This window comes from Hesperophylax consimilis, chromosome 11, assembly GCF_061612785.1.
Source record: "Hesperophylax consimilis isolate HC1 chromosome 11, BYU_Hcon_1.0, whole genome shotgun sequence".
Taxonomy (NCBI): domain Eukaryota; kingdom Metazoa; phylum Arthropoda; class Insecta; order Trichoptera; family Limnephilidae; genus Hesperophylax; species Hesperophylax consimilis.
This window is the reverse complement of record NC_142846.1, coordinates 2,308,525-2,321,538: the sequence shown is the minus strand read 5'-3', so window position 1 is coordinate 2,321,538 and position 13,014 is coordinate 2,308,525. Positions and strand designations below refer to the sequence as shown.

General features: G+C 35.9%; 1 protein-coding gene across 1 annotated transcript; it reads right to left on the bottom strand.

The window, feature by feature from the left end:
* Positions 1–5,412: 5,412 nt before the first annotated feature.
* On the bottom strand, positions 5,413–12,524 carry LOC149419638 (putative methylthioribulose-1-phosphate dehydratase). The gene is made up of 6 exons (XM_089637189.1): positions 12,338–12,524; positions 12,059–12,153; positions 11,679–11,792; positions 11,421–11,574; positions 10,088–10,290; positions 5,413–5,564 (listed from the first exon to the last, which is right to left on the bottom strand). Exons 1-6 carry the CDS (start codon positions 12,353–12,355, stop codon positions 5,483–5,485), a joined length of 666 nt encoding a protein of 221 aa, XP_089493315.1. The 5' UTR covers positions 12,356–12,524; the 3' UTR covers positions 5,413–5,482.
* Between the last annotated feature and the right edge of the window lie 490 nt (positions 12,525–13,014).

Genomic DNA, 13,014 nt, shown 5'->3' with positions numbered 1-13,014 from the left:
ACTAATAACGTAGTTAATATCACATCTGCCGTAGAGAACGAAGTGGCATTATCAAAAAAAACAATAGGAAAATTTGAAATGGTAACTGAACAAGAAATTGTTGATATAATAAAAAACCTAAAAACTGAGTCAGCACCAGGTTTCGATGGGATCACTGTTGAAATTTTAAAAACACATCTTAACTTTTTGAAAAAACCTATTACATATATTATAAACAATAGTCTTAAAAAGGGAATCTTTCCATCAATATACAAAAAAACTATTATTTCGCCGATTTATAAATCAGGTGACTCAAAAGAAATTAATAACTACCGACCCATATCAGTACTATCAAATATCTCAAAAATTTTCGAAAAGGTAGCGAAAAAGCAAATACAAAATTTTATTGGAATTAATAATATATTGAGTGACCAACAATTTGGATTTCGCGCAAAAATAACCACGCAGGATGCAATCATAGATTTAACAACAAAAATATATGAAGAACTAGACAAAGGCAAAAAATCTCTTGCAATTTTCATAGACCTAAGGAAAGCCTTTGACAGCATAAGTCACAAAAAATTACTATACAAGCTTAACGAAATCGGAATTGTTGATAACGCTAACACGTGGATTGAAAGTTTCCTGAACTCTAGAAATCAATATGTAAAAATAAAAAATATTCTTAGTGAACCGAGCACAAGCGACTTTGGAATACCACAAGGCACAATTTTGGGCCCTCTTCTATTCATCTTATATGTTAATAATATCTTTGAATTACCAATAATAAGAAAACTTATATCATATGCAGATGATACTGCAATTATATTCCAAGCAAATTCATGGAATGAACTTGAAACAACTGCTAATCATGATATCAATACCTTAAAAGAATGGTTCGACAAAAATTTATTAACATTAAACATTTAAAAAACCTATTATATAATTTTTAGTATAAATAACAAAAAAATACCTCCTATCGCCTTAAATATAAAAATTCATTCAAGAAAATGCGCCACTAAAATATTAACATGCCAAAATAATGATTGTCTATGCATAGCAAATAAAAAAGAAATAAAATATTTGGGTGTAATAATAGATAATAACCTTAAGTGGAAGACTCAAATAACCAATATTATAAATCGATTAAGAAAACTCATATACATATTTATTAATTTAAGAAATATACTTAACTTAAAAATATATACTACGCACTAGCCCATTCAATAATACAATACGGTATCGTTGCGTGGGGAGGAGCTTACAAAACCTCAATTTTGCCACTGGAAATTACCCAAAGACTAATAATAAAAATTATTACTAGGAAACCATCAGATTATTCAACCTATCAACTTTTTCAAGACTTTCAAGTCCCACCTCTAAAAAATACATATATAAAAAATACGCTGCTTCAAATACACAAAGATTCTAAGAAGTCACACCACGCCATGGTACACGTAGAGAGCAATAGACATAACACAGTGGGTCGCTTAAGTACGCCATTAATGTGTAGTGGTACGCCACTACTTCATTCGAACGCAATTCTAGAAGTCTCGATTTTTCCAAACAAGCTTCTTGGATGTTTTTTTATTTATTTGTTTGGAAAATTCTACATAGCAACCAAATTGTTCCAGAAGCTTCTTCACCTTTTAAAAGCGACAGCGTGAAGAAAGCAGTCAGTCAGTCATCAATCCGCCATCAGTTAACAAGGTGCTCAACAAGTGATAATCCGCGCACCTCACTTGCGCGAAGGACATTCTTCCCGGCTCTGCTCATGGACTCCATCGGGACATCATCATAGCGCTTTGGCCCAGATCGCCGTCCCTGGCCAACGCTACATGGATTACAGCGCCCTGGTTCCAGCGTCTCTGACCAGCGCTTCATCCACTCACCATGACCACCACGAGGACACGTAGCATCCTCACTGGTCTCTTCAGCTCCCGTTCAACCGTCTACAAGGTCCACCGTACCTTCGGCCTTCCCGTCAGCACTGGAGTACTGATTGCCAAGATCGCCAGTGCCTGACAGTCAACGAGTCCGGTCACCAGCGTCCGGCGTCGACTCACAGACCCACGCTTGACCTGCCATCACAGCCAGCATCCGGAGAATACTACATCTGTCCAACGTCATCTCATCACGGCTACCTGACTCCTCAAATAAAACACTCTGACCTTCACAACAACATCTTTCATTCCGTGCCTCCTCACCAGATCCCCAAAAATGCATACCAGTTTTGCACAACACTTCTACACATACAATGGAGTGATGTGGTTTAATCAATTGGAAAAGGAACTGAGATTGGAACCTGACTATAATAAATTCAAAAATAGACTAAATAATGATATCTTAAATAGTTTGGCTACCTAGAATTGCATTGGCAATTGATTAAGAATATTTAATTGACAGTTTCTTTTTTTTAAATTTATTTTTTAGTATATATATTTATAAATATTATTATTTTTTATCTATGCACGTATATATTGTGTTATAATTTTTTAACTTTTAATTTTAATTTTTAATAAATTTCTCTATGTTCCCGCCTTTACACACGAGTATTTTAACTCTCGTAAAGGTTATATATTGTATGCATATATGTGTTTTTACAGTTTTTTAATCAATGTTGCAGGCTTAATTACTCATGATTATGTTACATATGTATGTATACAAAAAACTAATAAAAAAAAATAAAAAAAATAAAAAAATCTCTCATACAAACTATTTCTAACTACATGTATACTTTTATAGTATATATATATTATATTACTTATCTCTTTAGGATATACCTCTTATGCATGTATACATAGTTTTTATTGTTTTAGATACTATCAATGTTGACCACCACATGGTGTTGCCCCCAGAGGTGGATTTGCAGTCTTGGCCGCCCTGGGCCCCAGACCATGTAGCCGCCCCTTTCTCAGTACCCATCATATTGACCAGGAGTATCCAAACTTTTCAGTAAGTTCCTAGGGTCAAAACCGTTTTAATTTTCCTGCCATTATCATTCATGGTTCATGGGGTGAGATTTGTCCAGGTCTTGGCGGGCGGTAGGTACTTAGGAAGTAATTTCTTGTTATCATCTGTGACTTTTTTGTCACGATTGGCCGCCCCTAATATCTGGCCGCCCTAGGCCCGGGCCTACATAGGCCTACGGGCAAATTCGCCTCTGGTTGCCCCACAAATATCTTTAATTTGGTTATCTTTGTGAAATAGTTTTTTTTTCTTCTTTTCAACGTGAGAAGCACCCTTGCATTGGGACTTTTCTCTTTCTTGTATTATTTCTTTTGTGTAATATCGTAACATGTTGAAAATAAATAAAATAAAATGTGTGGTGTTGGCAATTATTATTTTTCTTACATCTATGAAGGTAATCTACACGATTTTTAATTAAAAAACTATCCAAAGGCAAAATAATATTTTCATATAAATTGTGTACACGATTCAAAATAACAATACTTAGCAATATTCAGAATCTTCCTTTATTATTTTAAACTTTAAAAAATGCTTGTATATCTCAAAGAAAAGCACTGTCTTGCACTTCCCTTCAACAAAATTATCTAACAAAATGTGGTTTGTTATTTTTTTCTGTAGGCTTACGGCTTTCAAAAGGGGCCCCCAAACTTAGTATGCCCATGGGTTCTTCCACGGCTTATACAGCACTATTCATAACCCCGAGCAACACCGGGTACAAGTCAGCTTGTATATAAATATTTCTCGTTTATTCTGACTACCTCCTTGTTCCTTCCCTGTAAGCTCTATCATGCTGCCCCCTCTAACTTGGAATCTGACGACGCCCCTGAGGTATCACATTAAAAAATATATATAAAGTCTCTACTCTCGATGCCGCCATACAAAATAAAATACGGTGCCCGTTGAAATAAAACATGTGCTTTTTGTGACTGGTAAATTTTGAAAATTATTTTAACTATTAAAACTAACTATAAAAATTTAAAAAAATATACTGGAATTTATTTTATTACTAGCTGACCCGGCGTTACTCGACTTTTCTCTACTTTCAATAAATATAACATTTATGTATTATATAATATATAAACCTTCCGGAAGAAATTCTCTAAATGATAGTGAAAACCCTATCAAACTCCGTTGCATAGTTTAGAAGAACTAAGCGTACAAACAGACAGACGCGGATAGTGACTTATACTATTTAGATATTTATGGCAAATTGAGCTTACTTTACAGTACTGTACGGGACGGCACTGTAGTCGCCGGCCGCACAGACGATATAGCGGGAGTGGCCGGCTGGCCGCTTCGACGCCTTGGAAGGGAAGGTCGGGAAAAAGTAGGGAGAATGTTGAAAAAATGGAAAAAATGGGGGAAAATTATGAAAGGGAAAAATGGGGAAAATGTTGGGGAAAATGGGGGAAAATTATGAAAGGGAAAAATGGGGAAAATGTTGGGGAAAATGGGAAAAAATATAGGGAAGGGAGAAATGGGGAAAATGTGGGAGAAAGGTATAAGGCAGGGGGGAGGAAGGTAGGGGGGAACCTGCGCCCTGACTAGGGACGCTTCGACTATTGTGACAGTTTCTTCTTGATGAACACCAGGGAGCCGGGAGAAAGAAGAAGGCCAGGTTGCAGTGAAGGTCCAGGGCAGAAGAGGCTTGAAGGCAGTCAGGGCAGTCCAGGAGAGGTGTTGATCGTTCGATGGTTGCTGGCTCTCTGCCGAATTGCACAAGTTGTCCGCCTTTTAAAGGACCAACGGGCCTAGCTCTCCCTTTGTTAGCGACAAATTCCGAGAATTATTTTTGGGTTCCCGGAATTTGTCACAGGAGAGAGCGCCGTTGTTGCGTAACTTGGAAGGGGACGATTTTGACTAGGTCCCTGACTGTTCTTCAAACCACTTTGCCCGTGTCATTTTTATTCAATTATATTTTGTGAGTTTGCACATATTACAGAGAGAAAATATTTTTTACAAGGCAGCTTTGCACAATATTTAATTTGTGCAAATTTACATATTAAAGAGAGAAAACATATATTTAAAAGGGGAAGATTTGCACAATATTCAATTTTGTGCAAACGGCAAGTTTTGTAAAGGAAACTGCGTTTGCACAATTTCAAAATTTCATGCAAATCTTCCATGTTTTGTACAGATGATAGGTATTTAATTTATAAGAGGGTGTTGGGGGGTCAAGCCTTTGTTTTTTGTCTATAATGATGACTGCTTGACCCCGTGGTTTTATTTATTAATCAGCAGATAAGATTTATAGTTTTACACAAGTGCAGATAAGATTACAGATTTTATAGAGAGAATTTTGTTGCCTAAATTCGAATATGCGCAGAGGTGAGTTTGTAAAGGAACTGCCTCTGCGTAAATTCAGATTTATTAAAATTAATTTAAGTCGGTGGAGGTACGTCCGGTACAAGTACTACGGATTTATCTATTCCAGAGCTTATTTAAAGAAAGGCAAAACAGTTTTAAAATAATCTTTTTATTTGTATGTATAACAAAATAAATTTGTTCAAATAATAGTAGGTATTTATAATCATCAATGCGGGATTTCTTCAGGATTCAAGCCAAGTTTCTTCATCTCCACAGCCATTTCGAAAAGGTAATCGTAACATTCGGTCCTGCATAAAATAAACCCACATTAGTCAAGGAAGACGAATAACATCATTAAATGTACAAGGTGTATTAGACATCAGAACTAGAGATGGTTGATATTTCTGTCCTGCTTATTTGGAAATTGGTTATATTTCTCTGAGGGACCGATTTTTTTAATCAGTTTGTTTTGGAATATTTATCAACCGGAACTGGTTCCATATTGGCCTCCGTTAACTGGAACTGCAGTGACAATCGAATTCAGGTATCGACCATCTTTAATCTGAACATTCTCAAGAAAATTTAACCAGCATTTCCTTGGCTTATATGGAGTAAAAAATGTAGATGGCATTTTAGTTTCTGGTACAATATTTTTCTACTAAAAACAAAAATCTTCATTTCTACTGAAAATAACTTAATAGGCCAGTGCAATTAGCGATTCGCGATCGAAGTAATTCCGGTAGTCCCAATTTTTTTATATGTTATATAAACTGATCCCCTGATGTAAAATCTGATTTTCCGACCTTGGCGCACCTGTGCTCGCGCCGCCATTTTGAAAAAACTGGCCGAAATCGGGCCAAAATCTAGTTTTTCCCAAATATCTCATTTCCAATGCAAATTTCGGCTAAAGTATCTTAACAAGTATAATATAACATAAAATAACCTACAACTTTTGTTCATAAACATTTCTTCTATCTCTAATAGGTACCGAGGTAGAAAGTCGTAAAGGTGCGTATATTTTTGAAAAAACAAGTTTTTTGCGCGACTAGGTTTGGTTTTTATAAATACCTCGTTTCCAGTACAATTTTGTGAAAAATTTATTGATAATAATTTTGTAGAAAATAAAATTTCGTTAAAGAAATAGGTATATAATTTATATTTTTTATCTCTATTACGTATCCAAACTCTAATCTACCAAAACCAGGCCAATTGAAATTGAGGTTAGGTGTTTTTTTTTATTTTTTATTATTATTTTTTTTTTGTTTTAAACTTGGCATTCCTTGATTTTATTTTTCTTTAACAATTATTGTTCTAAGAACATATACGTTGACAACAATCGTCATGCCTGTGTCAGACCTAGCTATAAATATAGTAGATAGACTATTTCAGCATATCGGTCGCCATACATTCCCAATGGGAAGACCACTAAAATAGGCCAAGCCAATACATTTGTGCTCGCAGCTTGGTCTGACATGCCTATCAACGTAATCACAACATACATTTAAGATTATTAATACAATTAAGATGATAAGGTACATAAAAAAGATAAAAAATTGTTATTTTCGTAAAATTAACATTTATTGACATTCTTTTCTTTATTAGTTAAGTTGTCAGCATAACAAAAAATAAAATTAATGGTAGATCAGTTTAGACAGAAGTACGAGCCCTTGACTATAGTTTCTTACTTCTGGCCCTGAATAGCTTCTTCATCTGTCTTATCACCCAAATTTGTGGCGACTGGGTCATCATATACCTGTCATCGTCATCAACGAAGGCTTCTACAGCATTCTCGCAGGAGTTGCCATTGCAATGAATGCAGAGTAGGGAACATTTCAAACCCGACTTTCTGCAGGTGCACTTTCCAGCGCAACCTTTTTTACATTGACATGATATGAAGTTCAGCAAGGCCTGAGGTGCAGCTTCCTTCAACATTGTTACTGGAGTAAGTAACCCAACAGCATCCTTTTTCCACCCCCATTCAGTCGGATCTTTATCGTGATCAAGCCAAGTTTGCACTTGCAAGTATGTTCTTGAAGCGTGTTGCAGGACTGCATCTTTGGTGGGTGGTAGCCTGGATAAATTGAATTTGTTCTTTTTTACTCCTTTGACGAAAATGATATACCTTAAATTTTCCAAATTTGATTTCTCGTTGCCACCATACAAAAGTGCAAATAGTTGTTCGGCAGCCAAAGTGATTGTTTCTGTCTTTGCTTTTGGGTCTTGAAATACACGAACAAGTTCATTCACTGAGTGGTTCTTGAGAAGAATATTACAAAATTTGTGTTTGCCTTGACCGAACGGAGCTCCAGTTGTATCGCAACCACTTATGGCATGAAGTAATAAAATGTTTTCAACTATTTCAATGTGCTTAAAACATTTTTTCGAGTACAACGCGTTAGAACTTTTCGGTAATATACGTTGAGAGGTGAGAGAGCTGTGAGGAGTACCAGCAGATCAATATCCTGACCAACGATTATGACTACATCATGTTGAGATGACAACGAATTTGCTGTGTTCACTATGAGAACGTCAGCATCCTCTTCAGCTTGTACTGTCGTTATGTGGGATCGTGCAAATGAGGTTCTGAGTAGGGAAATAAAACGAGACTTGTTCTTCTCATTTCCCAGAAACTTTTCCTGTGGCACTTGTGGGTGCATGCTTTCAAAAAACAAAACTTCAGCAGAAGTTGTAACTCTGGCACGCCGTGCTTTTTCCACCCCTTTAGTGCTTTTCTTTTCCATAGAATCTGGGTATCCATCGAATACCACTACTGCATTGGATCCATAGTGATTTTGTACATACTGACATATTGCTGGAAAATTACTGAAAAAGGTTGAGCACGAGCGCCATACAACTTTGTGCAGTAAATATCCTCCATCAATTACCTGTATTTTACTGCTTCCCAGTTCTGTATTATTTGGTAGAGGGTTTGATGATGAATAAAATATAGACTTCGTTCTTTTGCGCATGCCTTCTTCTGAGAAAAGAGAGAATGGTACAGGAGAGAGTTCATATTGAAAATATTATTTAAGTTCACTTTCAGACTTTTTGGCAATACACATACGATGGAATAGCATTAATGGATCTATTGACATAGTCACACCCTGATTTTTGACACTGCTGGTCACCGCCGCAAGAGAAACTATTGCATCATTACGTTTTAAGTGTAGGTTTCCAAAGTTCTTGTTGATAACTTTAGACATAGCTAATTTCCCCATCTTTTCAGCCATGTGACAAGTGACTTTGCTATCCCCGATTGTGCCACTGCTAATAGACATAATCACGTTTGTTTTAGGAAATGGTTCATGGCAAGCAAAACAATCAATGAGAGTTTGAACGTCTCGATCATCCCTCTTAATTCTTGCAAGCCTCATCTCTACATGTTGCTCTGACGTTCCTGATTCAATCCCACAAAATAACTCGATACCCTCACAAATGTTATGCAGATAAACGAATCCAGCAGTCCAACGAAGGATGGAACTGTCTGTGATTCCCCGTCCTTGGGTCAAACCTCCAGATGTTTTCATCGATCTCATCAGAGTTTGTTCGATGGTCATGTCAGACCAAATCCCTGAGCAAAATGTATGAGACCGTCGGATCGTAAAGTAGCCCTCTTTTGTAAATCTTTCATACTCGATTGCACTGAATCATTTCGAATTGAACGCTGCTGTGACACTGACGCTGTCAAGCTCCGCTCCAGGCTCAAGACGTGACATGCGGCAACTGAAGGGAACCGGAGGGGAGGAGTAGAAGGGTGGGGGGTAGCCCCCCCATACCGAAGTGCCCTCTAGTAAATTTATAGATGTTTGTATTTAAAAATGCAAAAAAAATCTAATAACGTGATAATAAACCGTGATAGATTTTCTGTGCGCACCTACCTGGATTTGTTTATTCTTTATATCGGTAAAAAACTATATAAACATAAAAACGGCACAGCTTTTTTTGAAATTTTATGTTCTACATAATTGGTATCAATAAAATTTTCATGAAATTCCACTGGAAACGAGGTATTTATAAAAAACCAAACTTAGTCGCGCAAAAAACTTGTTTTTTCAAAAAATACGCACCTTTACGACTTTCTACCTCGGTACCTATTAGAGATAGAAGAAATGTTTATGAACAAAAGTTGTAGGTTATTTTATGTTATATTATACTTGTTAAGATACTTTAGCCGAAATTTGCATTGGAAATGAGATATTTGGGAAAAACTAGATTTTGGCCCGATTTCGGCCAGTTTTTTCAAAATGGCGGCGCGAGCACAGGTGCGCCAAGGTCGGAAAATCAGATTTTACATCAGGGGATCAGTTTATATAACATATAAAAAAATTGGGACTACCGGAATTACTTCGATCGCAACCCCCTTTTTGGCGCTAATTGCACTGGCCTATAATACCAGCACGCCAGTACTACATTGAACAAACGGTTAGGGAAGATTTTTTAAATTTAAAAGACAAATCTTTTCGGGTCACAAATAACCTGACAATAGCAACTTTATCTTCCACTCTGCCGTAGTATATATAGTAGGTATAGTATAAAGTATACTATATATTATTTTAAATGAGTAAATTGTGAAAAATACACAAATTCATCAAATAAAATTTTTTTGTACACAACGGGATTTGAACCCACGACAAAGTTTGGTGTACAAATCTTGACCCTCAAGCCTAGACATGTGGCGGCCTACTGATTTTGACATTCAATCAGCGATGAATTATACTTGTGCTTTCAACTTGTTCAAATATCGGCAGATTATAGTAGTGTTGGAAAATCGAATGGCAGATTACTAAGAGAGATTATTGTCGAAATTCGAGTGAAATCAGTTTGAACGTACATAGTTTTAGCAGCCTGCCAGGAGTCTCCCCAGACGTAGACCCCGTGCCGGCGCACCAGGATAGCGCTGGTGCCCGGGTACTGGCTCAAGGCCACAGCCATGCTGGCGGCCAGATCCTTCTCCAGGGGGGTGTTCTCTATGATCGGCACCACCAGTTCCTCGTCGTATCGCAGGTAGCGGCCCAGCGCCGCGTCCTTTATACCCTGAAACAAATAGTAATTACTAATTCCATACAAATAGCTTTGTTTTTTGACGAGAAAATTAAATTCTTCTACACAAGTCTTTAATAATTATTAATTAATGAGCAAGCAATATTCTGCCGATGCGCTGCGTTGTTAATTTTTATTTTAAATTTAATGTGTAGACTAGGAACACAAGACAAAATGTAACATTCTTCTGCAATACATACACAACCAATATAAGACACACTAACCTATTTACTATGTTTCATGTGTATAGATGTCTCTCAGTATTTCTAAAATCTCTATTCTTAACAATGTATTTTTCCTTTTTTATTTATTTTTCTTTTCCTTTTCAATATGTTGTATTTTTTTAAAAGTGTAATATCCTTGTAAAATGTATTTTATGTGTCTGTACTTCCCGTAATGAGTTTTATCTCAACTCATTGGGAATAATGTGTTACTTACCATGTTTTTTGTAATACATTATAAATAAATAAATAAAAAATAAAAAAAAAACCAATAGTATGCATGATCTGGGCAACAAGTTTGGGGGTACTATTGATATATTTACTGACTCCATTTATAGAATTAAGTGTTATCTATATCGGCACTTTGTTGAATCTTACAAATTATAGTAGCGTTGTCAATATAATTTTAGTGATTTGTTTTATATCTAGTATTGTTTCTAGTTTCTATGTTATTTTTTGTTACTGTTACATGTAAGCCCGGCTGGACGTAAAACCAAATTAAATAAAAATATCTGATTTCCCAATAAGCCAATCCTTCCTTCTTTCCTAATGACAATCCAATCGAGCTTTGAATTGATTTACATTATGAAGTAGCATCGAAGATATGCTGTGGAAGTTTGTTCCATGCTTCCACTACTCTATTTGCAAGGAAGTGTTTCTGAGGATTGCATGCAAAAGATGTTTTGTTCTTTATTTGAGTGTCCACGAACATTTATTTATGTTGGTGGTGAAGATATCTTGAATACCAGGGCAACTATAATGTTTCGACAAAATTTTGAAAGATATTAATCAGATAATTCTGTCATCATCCAGGTTTAGTGGCTGTTTGTAAGGGTGGGACATTAAAAATTAAAGTAGTTATAGCAATATCATTCCAGGGTTGAGAGTTATAACGGGAGTAACCTTGATCATCTCTTGGTGCGTGATGCGGAACTCTGCGTCGGGCCACAGCAGCGTGGCGCGCACTGCGTGGGGAGAGTGTGTGTGTATCACGGCCCCCGCCCCCCTTTGACGATATGCCAACATGAAAAGGGGGGTGCACTGACTCTTCTTTAACCTGTAATAACAAATAAACACTAGTCCAAAATGCTATTCCTCAGAAGTGCCATATATTTTGAGGTTGTGTTTACACAGACAATTTGTTGAATTAAAAACACTTACATTTTCTCAGGCGGAGGCAACTCAAGATCTACATCATCTATGGTCTGCACAAACATGTCATCCGGCTTCATCCTTTCCTTTTGCACTCCTGACGGAGCTATAAATATTTGCGAACTGAAATCATTACAAATTAAAATAATTCAGTTATCATTATCGTATCGGCCCTGATCCAAACTGAACCTGGTGCTGTATTAGGTGTTAAGTATTATCAGTGCCTTGTCTCCTTGATAAGTCGGCGCCCAGACTGAACCGGCGAATTGGACTGCTCCAATTGCGCCTGCACAGGGCTAGCCTTGATTGTCATCAGCAAGAAAAAAAAAAGATTAACATAATTTTCATATATTTCTATTGCCAATCACTTCTGGTTTAGTTTAATTTACCCATGCTTTATAGATATGCCTCCACCAGTTCCAGTAACCCATCCCAGGTGGTAAAATTGCTTGCACAATTCTGGAATAAGATTCCTAGGATGTTCCTACAAACAATGATATAATATTTTTATAAGAATAATATGACATTATGTATGAAGATTCTTAACAACTTTAAAGTATTTTATTAAACTAAATAACTTTGGTCTTAATTGTACACTCAAATCATTGTATGAACAAGGAAAACACAACTAATATTGTGTTGTGATGAGAACAGTTATAAAATTTTACCGATAGTAAGTCTCCCATTGTGTTAATATAACTTTAATCTAATTGTAACGAAGAATGAGGTCTCAAATTCAGATGTAATCAAAAACAACAATGTGAAGAGGTCACGGAAAGGACAATAAGCTTATCATTCATAAATTACTACAAAACAAAATACGTAAACAGCGAGATTTGATTTGACAACTCCCGCTGGTTTTGTAAACAATTTTATCTGTGGTTTGTATGACGTTTTTTATTATTATTTGAGAGCTAATAGTGCTGTAGTGTTTGGGAAAATTTGCTTAGATATAGGGTAAAATTTAATCAAAAAAGTTTTTTTTTTATAATGGAAAACAGGATTTTTATAAGTATGATTACGTTTGAAAAAAAACTTTTGAACTGATAACTTCATAAAATTATTTACATGGAATGTAAAATAATGTGAGTTACAACAGCAGTGAACATTTTTTTTTGTGATTTTTCGGTCCGTATGCCGATGAAACCATGAATAATGATTATTTGCATTGAAATGAACAATTAATATAAATTTTATCATGTTAGCGTATTTTTAACATTTTTTTTACTAATTACATTTAATACAAACATTATTAAAAAACATTAACTCGGGTTGCTTTTAGGTCCAACAGAAGGCTCTGTTTTTCAAAAAACATTGTTTTTACCTGTCACATGTGACATCTATA